General features: G+C 37.5%; 1 protein-coding gene across 10 annotated transcripts in view; it reads left to right on the top strand.

Moving 5' to 3' along the window:
* Positions 1–17,684, top strand: part of FCHSD2 (FCH and double SH3 domains 2) — a 303,655-nt gene that overhangs the window by 152,642 nt on the left and 133,329 nt on the right. For all 10 annotated transcript variants that reach the window (XM_034933324.3, XM_063608661.1, XM_055093757.2 and 7 more), the window contains 2 exons: positions 3,457–3,511; positions 4,356–4,484. In XM_034933324.3, the coding sequence (XP_034789215.1) occupies positions 3,457–3,511; positions 4,356–4,484 (184 nt within the window). The remainder of the gene's footprint in view (positions 1–3,456; positions 3,512–4,355; positions 4,485–17,684) is intronic.

The following is a 17,684-nucleotide window of genomic DNA, read 5'->3' as shown; positions in this document are numbered from 1 at the left end:
TCAAGTGAACAAAAGCACTGACCTCCATGTAGAAACCCTGCCCCAGGCACTGTTTTTTTCTTTTACACAAAAATCTAGTGTATATATACATAATTTTTCATGTATGCTTTAGCAATTGTATGAATTCAATATATGTGAATTATAAGACCTTTTTTTAAGAATAAGTAGGAAAAGAAGGGACTGGCAACTGGTAATAGAAGGTGATATAAAGCAAGCAATATAATAGAGATTTTTGCAATGACAATTTGAGGAAAGATAAAAAGTTGATGAGAAAAAGCATGTTGTATAACTGGACTCTGAAGACATCTGTGAGAAGGAGAGCTGAGACTCAGGGTCAGTGCGCTGACTGATGCAAAATCTAGGAGTCTGAACTCCTAATCATAAGATCAGAAAGGCTTTGAACACCTGTACAAACAGACCAGCAAGGAGGGGGCTATCTTTCTAATACAGTTTTTATTCACAAGAAATGTAAGCAACCTTATAAGCAACTTGTGAAAATTCAGGGGCTCCGCGGTTTATCAAGGGCTGGTAAGTGAGTATTCATGAAGGACTTGATGTTACAGGAAAACACATTTAATATTTCTCTAATTTGTTTTATTGTATTTATTGTTTTATTGTTTGAACATACAAATATTTCCTGTACTTTTATAGAGTCAGTGAACCCATCTTCTCAATAAGACCTGAAGTTTTTAGATTAGATGTCCATTGGGAATATACTGTCATAGTCGTTTTTAGAAACTTGTTTTCTTAAACTTTCAGAGATCCTAGAACAGAGAATTGACAGATTTGTAAAGCATGTATAAACAACTAATTTAGCCACAGCCCACAGGATGAACATGAGCACAGTGGAGGGGCGTTTCTGAGAAGTGGGGATTTGATAGGGTCTGATTCACAGAGCTGATCACAAGGAATTGCCTTCTAACATGACCCAAATTCAGAGGGGATACAGCAAGCTAGACATATTAATATTAACTTTTCAACTATAGAGTAAGGAATGCCACTTTATCTTCATTTATTCGCTGTTTGTTGAATACTTTATATTGGATATGGTGAGTACAGAGATGAGTAAGGTAAGCTTTGTGCCCTCAAGGAATTTAAGGCCTAGAATTAGAAACTCAAAGAAATTAAGTGCCTAAAGTCACTTAATATTAACTAATAACTTACTTGCAGTAGTAATGTGAAAACACTTTTAGGAAAGCCTAGAAAATATAGAGGTTAATTTTGCCTAATGATAAACGAAAGCTTTATAGAAGAAGTGATGTTTGGATAGAATCTTGAGGAATGAGTATACATTTTCTAAGTAGAGATAAGGAGGAAGATCAGGAAGGGGAAGTTAAACTGTACTACCTATAGTTTTTATAGATGATTTGATAGATGGTGTGGAGATGCACACATTAGGAGAGACCATAGAAGGAAGAGGGATACAATTTGAAGGAGATGATGAATTTGATTTTGGATATGTTTATTCTGAAGAGCCTGGGAAACACTGGGGTGAATATGTTTGGAAGGTAGTCAAATATCTGGCACTTAAATGAGAATTTGGGCCTCAAGATCTCGCTTTGAGGGTCAGTTGCCTATCAGATGGTAGTTACATAGTATATAGAATAGATGAGAAGTTGAGTTTGGAACCCCAAGGAACATTAATTTTGAAGGGTAGGTGGTAAAGAGTAGCACACGGTATAGTTCATTATTTGTGTAGTGTTTGGGTGTAAAAATCCTGCCTTATTTTTTCTAGATTGAAATGTTTGAGAACAGGTACTGTTTTATTCTATCTATCACTAATACCTACCTTAATACTACACAAGAAGTATATTAGGATTAGGAAATAAAGCAGAAGCCAGAAATTTAAAACCTTATATTGGAAGATCTACATGCAACTCAGCCTATTTGGGTAATGACTGTAAAAAAAGGAGAACTGGGAATATCCCCAAACACAGTCTTATTCTGAAAAGGCTTTCTTAGAGATTTGAGTTTGTGGCCTTTACTTTTCTAGATAAAATAAACAGGAATATGATTAATAAAAGTAAAATAATTGGGGCCGGGCACGGTGGCTCACGCCTGTAATCCCGGCACTTTGGGAGGCCGAGGCGGGTAGATTACAAGGTCAGGAGATTGAGACCATCCTGGCTAACATGGTGAAACCCCGTCTCTACTAAAAATACAAAAAATTAGCTGGGCGTGGTGGCAGGCGCCTGTAGTCCCAGCTACTCGGGAGGCTGAGGCAGGAGAATGGCATGAACCCAGGAGGCGGAGGTTGCAGTAAGCAGAGATCACGCCACTGCACTCCGACCTGGGCAACAGAGCGAGACTCCGTCTCTAAATAAATAAATAAAATAAAATAATTATGAAATATGACTATGACAAAGTAAAAAATAACAGGAATCTTTTAAACCCAATTTTTTTAACAATGGGGAAGTAGTTGGGCTGCATATGTGTTCATCCCTGAATGTTTTCTCTTGTTAGAAAAATAAGAGGCTGCTTTTCCTATCCTCTTCACACTGGCTTTGCAAAGACTAACTGCTCCATCATCCAGTCCCAAACTGGCCAGCAACTTTACTTCATGAGGCACAGCTGCCAGCACATGTATTGAATTCTGTCATGGAAATCACCCTGACACTGAAGTCAGGACAAACATTGCAGCTTTAAAAAAAAAATCACTGGTCCTGGGAGTGTTGCTTGTTCCCTAGCATTTGTCTGTTGACTTTCTCCATATGGTTATCTGCAGCTGTTTGGGTAAAATCAACATGTTTGTACTACCTATTGTTAGATTATGGTTACTCTCCCAAACTGAAAAAGGATCAAGGGAAATAAGAACCCAAGAGTGGGAGAGGATTACATCATACAGGGCAGAGAGTCCCAGGACTTTCTCAGTAAGTTCAGAATACCCCCTTAGAGCAGAGGAGGCACACAGGCAGGTACCCAAACAAGAAGTACTTTTAATGGTGGAAATAATAGAAGTAAGGACTTCATAGAGCCTATTGATTGCATTATTGCATTCCTGGTCTTGTTAGAGTCTTTCACACACAGCCCTGAAAGTTTGCTGACACTGGCTTCCATAGGTTGATTGTCCCTGGGTCTCTCTAACCTTTGCAGGAACTAAAGTGTATGAAGTTGTATGGTACTGAGAATAGTCTATAGTTTGATGGCTCTTGTTTATTAGGAGACACCAATATATTTTGATTTTTTTTTGGTCAAGTTTTTTTTTTTTTTTTTTTGGTCATTCTGGATATTTGTCTTATATTAATCCCAGTATTTCCTGTTTTACCATGATAATAAATTCTTCCTGTAGTAAAATAAAGGAAAATAATCATTACTCTTGGTTTTCCATTTTTTCATTCTTTTTTAGAGCAGTATCTTCAAAAAAGATTATTTTTAAATTTTAATAATATATTTAGTAATTTTATTGTGATATAATTAGATGATTTTATTAAACATACTTTTCTATTTTTATTATAGATCTAAACTTAGTCTTTTTCAATCAAGAATCAGTTTACAGAAGGCAAGTGTAAAGGTAAGTTTTCAATAAGTGTATTTCACAACTGAGAAACCTCTTAGCTTGTAAAACAGAGAATTGGTTCTTTGAGGGTGGAGGTGGATTATTTCTACCTTAGAGAAGCATTTTAAAGTCACTGACTCAGGGAGAAACTTTCCCTCCCAGTTCATGGGGGTTTTGCACCCAGCTGTCAACACCTTGGACACACTTGCTTCTCAAGACTGCATTAGGGATAAGTTTCTGGACCTTACCTGCTTAGGTAGCCTGTTGTCTTTAGCTCTTAGTCCAAGAGACTTAATCCGGGGGCTTTGGAAAGCTCTACAAAATCTATTTCGTTTAGATTTAGACCCCTGAGTGATATTCTGGGCCAGATGTGAGTGAGTTTTTCCTTTGGAAACTTCACACTGTGGAATGCCTGATTAAGTAAGCTTAGAGACCTGGCTGTGGCTGCCAGGCTTCAAACTAGCATGCAGTTCATCTGACACATTAGGAGTGCTGATTTTTAAAAAACTGTTTTCTAACTCCACTAGATTTTACCCATACCTTTGAAGATAAGGTACTTATTTCAGAACCTTTATTTAGTCATTTGAATAAAATGGGCAAAATATTTTTAAGTTATCTACAAAGCTTTAGAAGTATGTTAAGCAAATATTTGAAAATGCTCCTGCCCTGTATAACAGTTCTAGTCACTGTCATTCCTCAGTAGTGATGAATAATTTTTATATACGTATAAATGTTTTCCGCACGTGGTTACCTTTATTCTTGTTGGGGAGCCATTAATTGCAAACTAAGAGTAGGATTCCTATGTGTTTTGCAGTACAATATCAGTTTGCACTGATTATTTTATTTTGCTATGTTTTAGTTAAAAGCCCGGCGATCTGAGTGTAATTCCAAAGCTACCCACGCAAGGAATGATTATCTTCTTACCCTAGCGGCAGCAAATGCACATCAGGATCGCTACTATCAAACAGATTTAGTTAACATTATGAAGGTAATACAGCTTTCATATCTATGGTAATTTTACTTCATTGAAAACAAAAACAACTTAAGTTGGGTGTTGGGTTTATGGGATTGAATCTATAAAAGAGTAGCCAGGCTATGTTGCATCTCATTGGAATATACTTGTTATTGTTTGGATAGCATCTGTTTCAGATAATTTGGAATTAATTTTTAGTTAAGAAAATGTTTACAGACAAGTCACAGTAAAGGATTATATTATTCCCTAGGTGTGGCAAACATTTGTTATCTAGTGGTTATTGATGTAGAAGATACAAGAGTGATGTAAGAAATAAAATAATAACTCAAACTGGGAAACTACTTCTGAGCTATTTTATGAGACTCATGTCATGGTTTCAATAAATTATTGAAGCTAGGCAAAATCTTCAGGTATCTTCTGAATCATCGGAGAAAGACATTTTGGCATAATTTTTGTTAGATTGTATCTGTATTTTTTAAAAAATTTTTATAAGAAAAGTTTTATGCAAAAGAATATTTCTATTAAAAATATATTTTTATAGTGTATCTCTTAGCCTGAATTTTTTATTAACTAGAATTTTGGACACAACTATGTCTAATGATAATTATGAAGCTTTTTTTAATTTTAATTTTTTAGAGACAAGGTCTCGCTCTGTTGTCCAGGCTAGAGTGCAGTGATGATCACGGCTCACTGCAGCCTTGAACTCCTAGGCTCAAGCAATCCTCCCGCCTCATCCTCCCGAGTAGCTGGGATCCAGGCGCATGCCACCATGCCTGGCACCTTTCTTTTATTTTTAGAAACAAGAGTCTTGCTATGTTGACCAGGCTGGCCTCAAACTCCTGGCTTCAAGTGATCCTCCCTCTTAAGCTTCCCAAAATGCTGGGATTACAGGTGTGAGCCATTGTGCTTGGCTATTTTTTATTTCTAAAAAAACTTAGATTTTTAAAAAATTTCATTACATTTATCCTGAATTTATAGGTAAAATTGCACATTGCTATTTGATGATTTTGAGCTGCGTACGGGACAAACAAAAGAATATGTTCAGTAGCTATATGAAGATGTCTGTCCTCTGGGTATTACTCTGAAATGCAGATAGATTAGATTACAGTTTGTGTACCCAAACTTGATCTAGCATTTCCCTGTTTATACCACCTATGATGTGTCTTTAACTTTCACTGAAGTAAAGAGAAGATAGTAGAGGAAAAGGAAACCTTTGTAATCTGTTGCCAGGTTTCTCCCTTGTTGCTGACAGGCAAGCTCTGCTTTGGATTGTATCTGTCATTCTTTCCTGTTTTCCCAAAACCCAAACAATTTATCATTTTGTTTTTTCTTATTTTCAACCCATCCCCCTCAAATGTATTGTTCTTAATGACTAACAAACACACACATTGCTGTAGTCGAATTGCTTAATTTACAAATCAGCAATTGTGAATGGGGATGCAGCCAGAGCAGGTGCTCTTTTTTCTGCAGTAGCTCTGGGAAAGAGGTCAACTCTGGCCAGAAACTGCAAGTTCTTTCCTTGAAAGTAGAGATGGGACAGTTCTTGGGACCTTCAGGCAAAAACAAGAGTGTTGAAGGGAGTCAAACTGGACTAAGAAGTATCCTATTGCAAAACGTTTTTTCTTTCCTTTTTGTTCACTGCCTGAAATCCCCTTTTCCTAGCTTCTGTTGTGACTTCTGCTTATTAGAATACAGGTTAGAAAATATAGAGACAAGGAACTGTTTTGTCATCTCAGATGAAAACTCTGCATATATTTTCCATAAAGTATTAGACCTAGAGGTTTAGGTGTTTTAGTATATATATTTTTTGAGACAGGGTCTCGCTCTGTCATAACAGGCTAGAGTGCAGTGGCTTGAACATGGCTCATTGCAACCTGAACCTCCTGGTCTCAAGGGATCCTCTTGCCTCAGCCTCCCATGTAGCTAGGACCACAGGTGCCTGCCACCATACCCAGCTAATTTCTTAATTTTTATTTTCGCAGAGGCGTGGTCTCACTTTGTTGCCCAGGCTATTCTTCAACTCCTGGGCTTAAGAGATCCTCCCACCTCAGCCTCCCAAAATGCTGGGATTATAGGGGTGAGCTACTGGGCCTGGCTGGTTTTAGTATCGTATTAGGTATTACATAGTGCTTCAGACTTACAAGGACCAACAGTTTCAAAGAACACATTTACTAAAGATGATTTTTAGCACAGCTTGCACTTAAGGTTGTAATTCACTATATCCTATATATGTCTACTATTATATCAAAGCTGTATATTTTTCCCTATGAATATTTTTAAATGAACATTATATTAACTTAAGCAACAGCAAAAACAAAATCCTATTTTTTTTCTATTGGATCTACAGCTAAAAAAGATGGCCTTCAATAAACCAGGGAAGGTACATTCTTATTTGGGGGATCTGCTCTCTGCCTAAAGCAAAGAGGAAGTTAAAGGGCCTGGCCAGCTCACAGATTAATATATGTTCTCGAACTTACTTTGAAGTCTTTATGCATATATTTGATCAGCATTGGGTAGGTTATGCTTTGGAGTATTCATTTAATTAAACATTGTGGGGTACTAAACTGATTAAAAATAGAGGCAGGGGTTGGTCCCTCCTGCCCCTTAAAAATGAGAAAACATACTTTCAGTTTTCATGTACTGTACATTAACTCATTTTCTTCCTCATGCTAATTCTATAGTCTGCAGTACAGGAAAACTCCTATCAATCATGCTGTTAGCTACTTAGTAAATTTCCACCATTGAATTGTCAGTGGCCCTTAGATGCCTTTCTTGAAAATATCTGTTTTTCTGAATTAATGTTAAGGAAATATCTATTTTTCTGAATTAATGTTAAGGTGATAATGCCCTATATGGGTAGCTTAAAAGCAGGGTATTTGATTTGTTGGTTTAATCATACACATTTAAGAGCCTCTTACAGCATGCTAACTACTGAGTTAGGCTTTGGGAAGAGACAGATGAGTAAGACATACTACTTATCCTCAAAGAGCTCAATATGGTAGAAGAGAGTGAGATGTATATATATACATACACATATATATACACACACATATATACATATATATACACATACATATATATACATATATATATACACACACACATACACATACATATATACATGATTGCAAATTAGAGTGATGGAAATCACTTACTGCTGGAGGACTGTGGTTAGTAATAATAATAGCTATCTTTTTTATTGCTTAATATTGCCTTGGCATTATCCTAACCATTTAATACATGTTATCCTTTCTCATTTTCTTTGTTATCCTTGTTAAAGTTCATAGCTCATTATTTAAATAATACTCTAACTTATATTCTTATCTTTGCCCTTCTTCAAATGAAATGGAATTGTAACTCTGATGAGCCCCCGTAACTGGATAATCTGTATCTAAGCAGCCAAGTACTGCTGAAGAAAAGTTTCGACGGAGCAGATTCATGATCATAAATTAATAGAGGAACCAGTGCAGCAGTTTCAACACTGCTTAGATGGCCTACTGTCTTTTCCCTAGTTAACTTTTCCTACTATTTTTAACAGTTATTTCAACTTTTCCCCCCTCTTCAAACCCCAAACTTACCCCTTCTCTTTTATGCTTAGCAAGTGGGTTTTCTTCCTAATTTACAGAGACGATAGAAACCGTTGGAAGACAGCTTCAATATTGTCCACTTCATCTGTGTTGAAGACTCTTCCAGAGTCTTGGTAGCAGTTGTTCCTGTCTAAAGGTGATCTTTTCACCTCAGCTTTGGATTATATCTCATCCCCTCCTGCCTTCTTAGGGAACAAAACAATTATTTTATGTTCTTTTCGTATTTCCTGGACATTCTGTTCTTACATTAGCAGTTATCTTGGTGATAACAACCCTCATTATGACTGTCTTTTGAGTTACGTTCTTCTAATCTGGACTAGTTGCCCTCTGTGTCAGATGCAAGTATTTATCCTGAGATCTTCCTATATGTCTTTGTTGTGTTAGATCTCCAGTTTTCTTTATGATATGTCTTATTTTTTTCTTGATTTATACTGTCCTTTGGTAGAGCACATCCTCCAGTACCTTCTTGCGAAAGTGGGCATGGGAAGTAAGTTTTTTGAGATACTGTGTTTATGAAAATGGCATATTCTTTGCTTGTACTTGGATATAGAATTAAAGGTTGAAAACTCTTTCATTGAAACATTGGAGTCCATACCTCATTGTTTTCTTCTTTACTGTGCAAGTATTGAGAATCCAAAGCCATCCTAGTTCTTGATTATTTGTATCTGATCTAATTGTTTGCTTTTTCTTTTTTTAGAAGTTTATGGAATATTCTCAGTGTACCCTTTGATTTCTTGGATTAATTCTTCCCTTTTGTTTTCTCTTTCTGGAACTTCCCATTATTAAGATATGATATCTCCTAGCTTGCTTCTTTAAATTTCATTTCTTTCTTATTTTCCATCTTTGTCATTATGTTGTACTTTTTGGGAGACTTCTTCAACTTTACAGTTTCTTTTATTGGACTTTTAATTTTTTCATAGTAGTTTTAATGTATGAGAGTTCTGTTTTCTCCACATCCTTACCAGCATTTTTTATTGCCTGTTGTATTAGTTCGTTTTCACACTGCTTTAAAGAACTACCTGTGGCCGGGCATGGTGACTTACACCCATAATCCCAGCACCTTGGGAGGCCGAGGTGGGCAGATCACCTGAGGTCAGGAGTTTGAGACCAGCCTGCCAACATGGTGAAAATCCATCTCTACTAAAAATACAAAAAATTAGCTGGGTGTGGAGGCATGCACTTGTAGTCCCAGCTACTCAGGGGGGCTGAGGCACAAGAATCGCTTGAACCTGAGAGGTGGAGGTTGCAGTGAGCTGAGATCGCACCACTGCACTCCAGCCTGGGCGACAGAGTGAGACTTCATCTCAAAAAAAAAAAAAAAAAAAGAAAGAAAGAAAGAGCTACCTGAGACTGGGTAATTTATGAAGAAGAAAGGGTTAATTGACTCAGTTCCGCATGGCTGGGGAGGCCTCAGGAAACTTACAATCATGGTAGAAGGCAAAGGAGAATCAAGTACCTTCTTCACATGGGGGTAGGAGAGAGGAAGCAAAGGGGGAAGTGCCAGTTTTAAACCATCAGATATCGTGAGAACTCAGTCACAATCATGAGAACAGCATCAGGGAAATCGCTCCTATAATCCAGTCACCTCCCACCGGGACCCTCCCCCGATATATGCGGATTACAATTTGAGATGATGAGATTTGAGTGGGGACACAGAGCCAAACATATCACCTGTCTTTTGGATAAAAGTCATTTGACCTGGGATGACATGCTATCTAATTATAGTTTTGATTTATGTTTCTCTGATGGTCAATGATATTGAGCACCTTTTTATATGCCTGCTTGCCATTTACATGACTTTTTTTGAGAAATGTCTATTCAGATCTTTTGCTCGTTTTTATTTTTTATTTTTATGTATTTATTTATTTTTCTTTTTTTATTATACTTTAAGTTCTGGGGTACATGTGCACAATGTGCAGGTTTGTTACATATGTATACATGTGCCATGTGGTGTGCTGTACCCATTAACTCGTCATTTACATTAGGTATATCTCCTAACGCTATCCCTCCCCGCTCCCCCCACCCCATGACAGGCCCCAGTGTGTGATGTTCCCCGCCCTGTGTCCAAGTGTTCTCATTGTTCAATTCCCACCTATGAGTGAGAACATGCGGTGTTTGGTTTTCTGTCCTTGCTATAGTTTGCTCAGAATGGTGGTTTCCAGCTTCATCCATGTCCCTACAAAGGACATGAACTCATCCTTTTTTATGACTGCATAGTATTCCATGGTGTATATGCCACATTTTCTTAATCCAGTCTATCATTGATGGGCATTTGGGTTGGTTCCAAGTCTTTGCTATTTTGAATAGTGCTGCAGTAAACATATATGTGCATGTGTCTTCAGAGCAGCATGATTTATAATCCTTTGGGTATATACCCAGTAATGGGATTGCTCAGTCAAATGGTATTTCTAGTTCTAGATCCTTGAGGAATCGCCACACTGTCTTCCCCAATGGTTGAACTAGTTTACAGTCCCACCAACAGTGTAAAAGTGTTCCTATTTCTCCACATCCTCTCCAGCACCTGTTTCCTGACTTTTTAGTGATTGCCATTCTAACTGGTGTGAGATGGTATCTCATTGTAGTTTTGATTTGCATTTCTCTGATGGCCAGTGATGATGCTTTTGCTCATTTTAAAAATCAGATTATTAGATTTTTTTTTCCTATAGAGTTGTTTGAGCTCCTTATATATTCTGGTTATTAATCCCTTGTCAGCTGGATAATTTACAAATATTTTTTACAATTCCATGGGCTGTCTCTTCACTTTGTTGATTGTTTACTTTGCTGTGCAGAAGTTTTTTAACTTGATGTGATCCCATTTGTCCATTTTTGCTTTGATTGCCTGTGCTTACAGGGTATTACTCAAGAAATCTTTGCCCAGTCCAGTGTCTTAGAGAATTTCCCCCAATGCTTTATTTTAATAGTTTTGGGCTGGGTGTAGTGGCTCACACCTGTAATCCCAGCGCTCTGGGAGGCCAAGGCAGGTGGATCACAAGGTCAGGAGTTCAAGACCACCTGGCCAATATGGTGAAATGCTGTCTCTACTAAAAATACAAAAATTAGCCAGGTGTGGTGGTGGGCACCTGTAGTCCCAGCTACTCAGGAGGCTGAGGCAGGAGAATCGCTTGAACCGGGAAGTGGAGGTTGCAGTGTGCCGAGATCATGCCACTGCACTCCAGCCTGGGCAACAGAGCAAGACTCTGTCTCAAAAAAAAAAAAAAAGTTTCATAGTTTGAGGTCTTAGATTTAAGTCTTTAATTCATTCTGATTTGATTTTTGTATATAGTGAGAGATAGGGGTCTAGTTTCATTCTTCTGCATATGGATATCCAGTTTTCCCAGCACTTTTCCCCCAGTGTATGTTCTTAGCACCATTGTTGAAAATGAGTTCACTGTAGATGTGTGGATTTGATTCTGGGTTCTGTCTTCTGTTCCATTGGTCTGTGAGTCTATTTTTATGCCAGTACCATACTGTTTTGGTTACTATAGCTCTGTAGTATAATTTGAAGTTAGGTAATGTGATTCCTCCAGTTTTCTTTTCCCCTAGCCTAATTATTCTGAAGAATAAGATCAGGCCTGGCACAGTGGCTTACACCTGTCATCCCAGCACTTTGGAAGGCGGGGGTGGGAGGATCACTTGAGTCCAAGAGTTTGAGACCAGCCTGGGCAGCATAGTGAGACTTTGTCTCCACAAAAAAATTTAAAAATTAGCACGTGCTTGTAGTCCCAGCTACTCAGGAGGCTGAAGTGGGAAGATAACTTGAGCCCAGGAATTGAAGGCTACAGTGAGCTATGATCCTGCCACAGCACTCCAGCCTGGGTGACAAAGTGAGACCTCATCTCTTAAAAAAAGGAAATAAAAAGAATAAGTTCATGTTGATATCTAAATACAAGTATTTGGACAGATTCCCCAAGAAATACTATTTATTTCTTATGCCAGTAGTTACTAGAGCAGATACTGAATATATCTTTCTCTGTCTGTATATTATTAGGCAGATTTCTTTAAACTCTAAACTAAAACAAACAAACAAAAAACTATTGCTAGACCCTGGAAATCAGATAACTGATTTCATCAAATCTACAGAAATCAACTCAGCTGGTTTGTGGTGAGATAATTTGTTCCTCACATGTTCCTTTTTCATAGCATGTTCTTGTGCAATATATGAACTAACATTTTTTAGAAGCTTGTGAAATATTTTCTTTGTGGTTTGGATGAGGAAGAATGAGATACAGTGTGTCACAGTAGAAAAGAGAACAAACGTCAATTTAATGGAAGATTTTTTAAAAGCTTAGTAATTCTTAATAGGATTTATTTCTAGACAAATATTATTTCAGTGGAAGCCAAACATAAATTGACTAGTTGATAATTTGGTGAAGTAATAAAAGATAAACATCTTTCTGTATGGCAGAAATCTAGAAAATATAATTTGACTTATCTTTTGCAGACTTTTTTTGATCAAATGAAGAGAAAAACATTAATATACAAATCCTTTCTAAAATTGATACATAATAGCTATATATTTACAGTGTATGTGTGATATTTTGATGCATGCGTACAATGTGTAAGGATCAAATGGGGGTAATTGAGATATCCATCATCTCAAATATTTATTATATATCATGGAGTGTTGAGAACATTTCCAAATCTTCTCTCCTACCTATTTTAGAATATACCATAAATTATTGTTAACTATAGTCACCCTGCTGTGCTATTAAACAGTAGAATGTATTCCTTCTATCTGACTGTAATTTTATACCCATTAACCAACCTCTCATTGGCCCCACCTTCCTATCCTTCCCAACCTCTGGTAACCACCAATCTACTCTCTACTGCTGGATATATATCCAAATGAATGGAAATCAGTATGTTGAAGAGATGTCTTATAGCACTATTCACAATAGCTAAGATGTGGAATCAACCTAAATGTCCGTCAGTGGATAAATGGATAAAGAAAATGTAGTATATATACACAATGAAATATTATTCAGCCATAAAGAAGATTGAAATCCTGTCATTTGCAATAACATGGATGACCCTAGAGGACATTATGTTAAGTGAAATAAGCCAGGAACAGAAAGCCAAGTTCTTTTTCGGCTTTTCTGGCTAAGCATTAATTCCAAAAATCTTCCTCATTCATATGTAGGCGTATATAACTCATCTTTTTTATTTTGAGTTGTGGCTCTTCTGGTTTCTCTGTCGTCTCTAGCTCTTGTACCTCTGATTCACCTGATGTCTGTTTACTTAATAAATTAGCATAGAAGTCTTCAATTCTATTAAATTCTGCTTAATTCTGCTTTAATTCTGTTAAATCTCTGCTTCTCTTGCTTTATATCCTTTTTTTTTTAATGCCCTCTTTCTTGGAGAGAGTAATCATTTGACTCAGTTCCCATAAATACCATATGATTCTCAAATCTGTCTGCAGCCTGCCCTTTAATTATTCATATTTGTGCCTTTACCACTGGTACTTGTGAATACTGAAAGTAACTAAAAATAAATGCATTTTAAAATTCTGTTTCTCAGTCCCAGTAGCCATATTTCAAATGCTTAAAGGCCACATGTGACTAGTGTCTACCATGTTGGACAGTGCAGATATAGAACATTTTTGCCATCTTAGAAAATTCTATTGAACAGCAGTGCTCTAAAGCTTATTTTGTTTTTACTTGTTATGGTTTGAATGTGTCCTCTAAAGTTCATGTGTTGGAAACCTAATTCCCAATGCAACAATACTGAGAAGTGGGACTTTTAAAAGGTCATTAGGTCATGAGGGCAGAGCCCTTATGAATGGATTATTGCCATTGTTGTGAGAGTGAGTTATTTATTACAGGAGTGGGTTCCTGATAAAAGGAAAAGTTTGGCCCCTTTCCACTTTCCCTCTTGTGTTCTGTTGCTCTTCTGCTTTCTACCATGGGATGATACAGCGTGAAGGCCCTTGCCAGATACAGGCCCCTACACCTGGACTTCCCAGTCCTGAGAACCATGAACCAAATAAACGTCTGTTGTTTATAATTACCCAGTTTGTGGTATTCTGTTATAGCAACAGAAAATGGACCAAAACTTTGTTTTCTTCCATCCCGCCCCCCGCCCTTACCTGTCTGTTATCAACTCTGCTGGTCATTTTTCCCAGTAACCACTTGGTTATATTTGATTATTTCACAATTAATTGCTCCTTCATTTGCACTCTAGGTCTTTACTTATATCTTGTTAAAGAACAGAGGTTGGCAAACATTTCCTGTAAAGGGACAGATAATAAATAGGCTTCTGTGTTGTGGTTACTCAGTTCAGCTGTTGCAGTGCAGCCATGAATGTGGCTATGTTCCAGTAAAACTTTACTTACAAAGCTGGATGATGGGCTGGATTTGGCCTACAGGCCTTAGTTTGCCCACCCTTGGTATAGAACTTTAAAAACTGTGTTATGAATGTTCTAACTATATAAATATGCTGAAAATAATAAAATGAGTACCCATTTACCCAACCACCAAGCTTCAAAAATGAAACACTCTCAGTACAGTGGAAACCTCCCAGGTGACCCCTCCCAAAACATCTCCCTTATGTTCAACAGATTGTAACTACCACTCTGACAATAGATAGTGTTGTCTTAGATAGTATCATGCCCTGTGATATTATGCAACTTGCATTTTTCTCACTCAACATTATATTTGTTGAGATTCATTTGTATGAATTTTTAACTTTCTTTGTTATCTTTGCTATATAGTATTTCATTGTATATATATATCATAAATAACTTACCCATTTTCTTTTCTTTTCTTTTCTTTTCTTTTTTTTTTTTTTTTTTTTTTTTTTTGAGATGGAGCTTTCCTCTTGTTGCCCAGGCTGGAGTGCAATGGCACGATCTTGTCGTCTCACCACAACCTCTGCCTCCTGGGTTCAAGTGATTCTCCTGCCTCAGCCTCCTGAGTAGCTGGGATTACAGGCACATGCCACCACACCCAGCTAATTTTGTATTTTTAGTAGAGACGGGGTTTCTCCATGTTGGTCAGGCTGGTCTCGAACTCCTGACCTCAGGTGATCCGCCTGCCTTGGCCTCCCAAGGTGCTGGTATTACAGGCATGAGCCACCGCGCCCGGCCATAACTTACCCATTTTCTTAATGGAAATTTTAGTTGTTTATTGTTTTACTGTTACAAACAGTGCTGTTATCAACAGTCTTGTACATTCTCCCTGGCTCACTTGTGCTAGAGATTCTTAAGGGAATATACCTAGAAGTGGTATGCATTAGAAGCTGTACAAAAGAGTGCCAGCTTACAATCCTTTTATTGTACCTTTCAGCATTGTTTGCATATCATTTTAAGCTCGGGAAGCATTTGAGTTTGTACTAGGTGATAGGCACTTGGTGATACAGAGATGAATTGGATGTGATCCATACTGTCATTGAGCCAGAAACAAGGTTATTCTCTGGTGCCGCCCACAAGGGGCTTATGGAATATGGGGTAATAGATTCTTTCCCTGCTACATTGGTTATTTTATGATTGGTTCCCTGTGACTCAAAAAGATAAAATTAGGATGCTTCTTGTAAGTCTTTACCAAACTTCTAAAGTAATTATTTTGAAATATTTTTAGCAGTTGAACAACTTTTTAAAACAAACTCCTACATGGAATCTTTATATATAAAGCAGATAAAAGGGAAGTTATTTGGTTAAAGCTTGTGAGCCTGTTTCCTCTTTGTGTGTTTTCCCCACTCCCTATACCTGCCTGTGACATCCTCTACTTTCCCATGGTTCCTAAGGCATCAGGCTGAATACTAGGGCACCTTGAAATATAGTTTGGAAAGAAATGTTCTAAGGCAGGATTTTCCAACTACCAAATTTCTTATAGAGGTCTAAGCTTTACCTAGATGATCTTAATTTTAGAGTTTTTTGAGGTAATCTCATAAAAATATAAATCAAAACATGGTAATCAGTTCACATCCTTCAGTGGACAGGTCTAACAGGTAATTGAATATTCTCATTTCAGAGTTTAATTTAATGTCTTGGGCTGGAGAATCAACAATAGATGAGGGGTACTGAAGCAGAGAATACATAAAACTATTAACGAGAGTATTGTATAGGGTGACAAGAGGCATAAGAAGAAAATTTTAAAGAGATTAACTCTTTTTAAATCAATTTTATTGAGGTACAATTAATATACAATAAGATGCCTCTATTTTAAAATAGGGTTGGTTGAGTTTTGACAAATGTGTATAACCATATTGTCACTATCATAATTGCAATCAATATCTAGAATATTTCCATCCTCCCAAACTTTTATCTCTCGTTCCTTTGCAGTTATATTTGATTTCCGTTGCTATGTAACAAATCACCACAAACTTAGAGGTTTTAAACTACCTCCATTTATTATCTCACAGTTCTGTAGGTCAGAAGTCCAAGTAGGCTTAGCCAGGTTCTCTGCTTAGGGTTTCACAAGGCCAAAATCCAAATGTCACCTTGGCTGCATTCTTATCTGGAGATTCTGGGGAAGAATCTCCTTCCAGGGTCATTCAGGTTGTTGGCAAAACCCAGTTCCTTCTGGTTGTAGGACTTAACTCTGTTTTCTTGCTGGCTGTAGGCTGGGGTCATTCTCAGCTCCTAGAGGTGCTCTCAGGTCCTTTGTACATAATTCTCCATTACCAAGCCAGCAGTAGTGTGTCCAGTCCTGTTCATGTTTTGAATTTCTGACTTTTTTGCTACTAGCTAGAGAAAACTCTGCTTTTAAAGATTCATGTGATTAGGTAATCGCAGATAATCTCCCTTTTGTCATTTAACGTAGCATAATCACAAGAGTGATTATGTTCTACTGACAGTCAAAGGAAAGGGGATTATACAAGGGCAAGGGTCACTGGGATCATTTTATAGTTCTGTCTACTTCAGCAGTCTCCACGTATTTTGTTAAATTTATTCCTAAGCATTTCATATTTCTCAATGTTACTGTAACGTTTAGGTTTTAATTTTTCCTTTCAGTTCTTTTTATTAATATATAAACATATGATTGATTTTTATATTTTGACCTGTTCCAGTTACTTATAGTGTTACTCTGCATGACAAGTGACTGTAAGGCTCAGTGGCTTAAAACAACAGCATTTAGTTTGCCTTCAAGTCTATACATTGGGCAGGGGGGTCAGTAGGGATAACTTATCTCCGTACCACTCACATCAGCTAGAGAAACTCAAATGTGAAGGTTGAATTCTGAGGGCTTGCTATCTCACGTTTCTCATTGATGCTGCCTATTGACTCAGACCTTCCCGAGGCTGTCAGCTGGAGCTTCTGCACTTGGCTTCTTGGTATTGCCTTTCTCACAATGTTGTGGTTGGGTTCCAAAGGCAAATATGAGGGCAGTGGGGGTTGGGGTATGTTTTGTCCCATTTTGTATACCTAGCCCCAAAATTGGTGTTAAATGAGTGAGAAAGGAGAGGTTCAGCGGCCTTTCTTCATGGAAGTCTTTTCTTCACAGAAGAATTCGCATCTCACCAGGCTTTGTATGTGAGTGGGATGTCAGCAGGCTGTGGCAGCAGACAGTGGCATTTCACAGGGATGGACTTTTATGAAAAGGGGAGTGAAAGTAATGCAGAGAAGAAACCAGTGGCTCCATTAATCTTGGAGAGAGCCATGAGAGTGCTAGCAATAGTTTTTAAGTGAGGT

The sequence above is a fragment of the Pan paniscus genome, chromosome 9 (genome assembly GCF_029289425.2).
Source record: "Pan paniscus chromosome 9, NHGRI_mPanPan1-v2.0_pri, whole genome shotgun sequence".
NCBI classification, from domain to species: Eukaryota; Metazoa; Chordata; class Mammalia; order Primates; family Hominidae; genus Pan; species Pan paniscus.
This window is presented reverse-complemented; position numbering and strand designations above follow the sequence as displayed.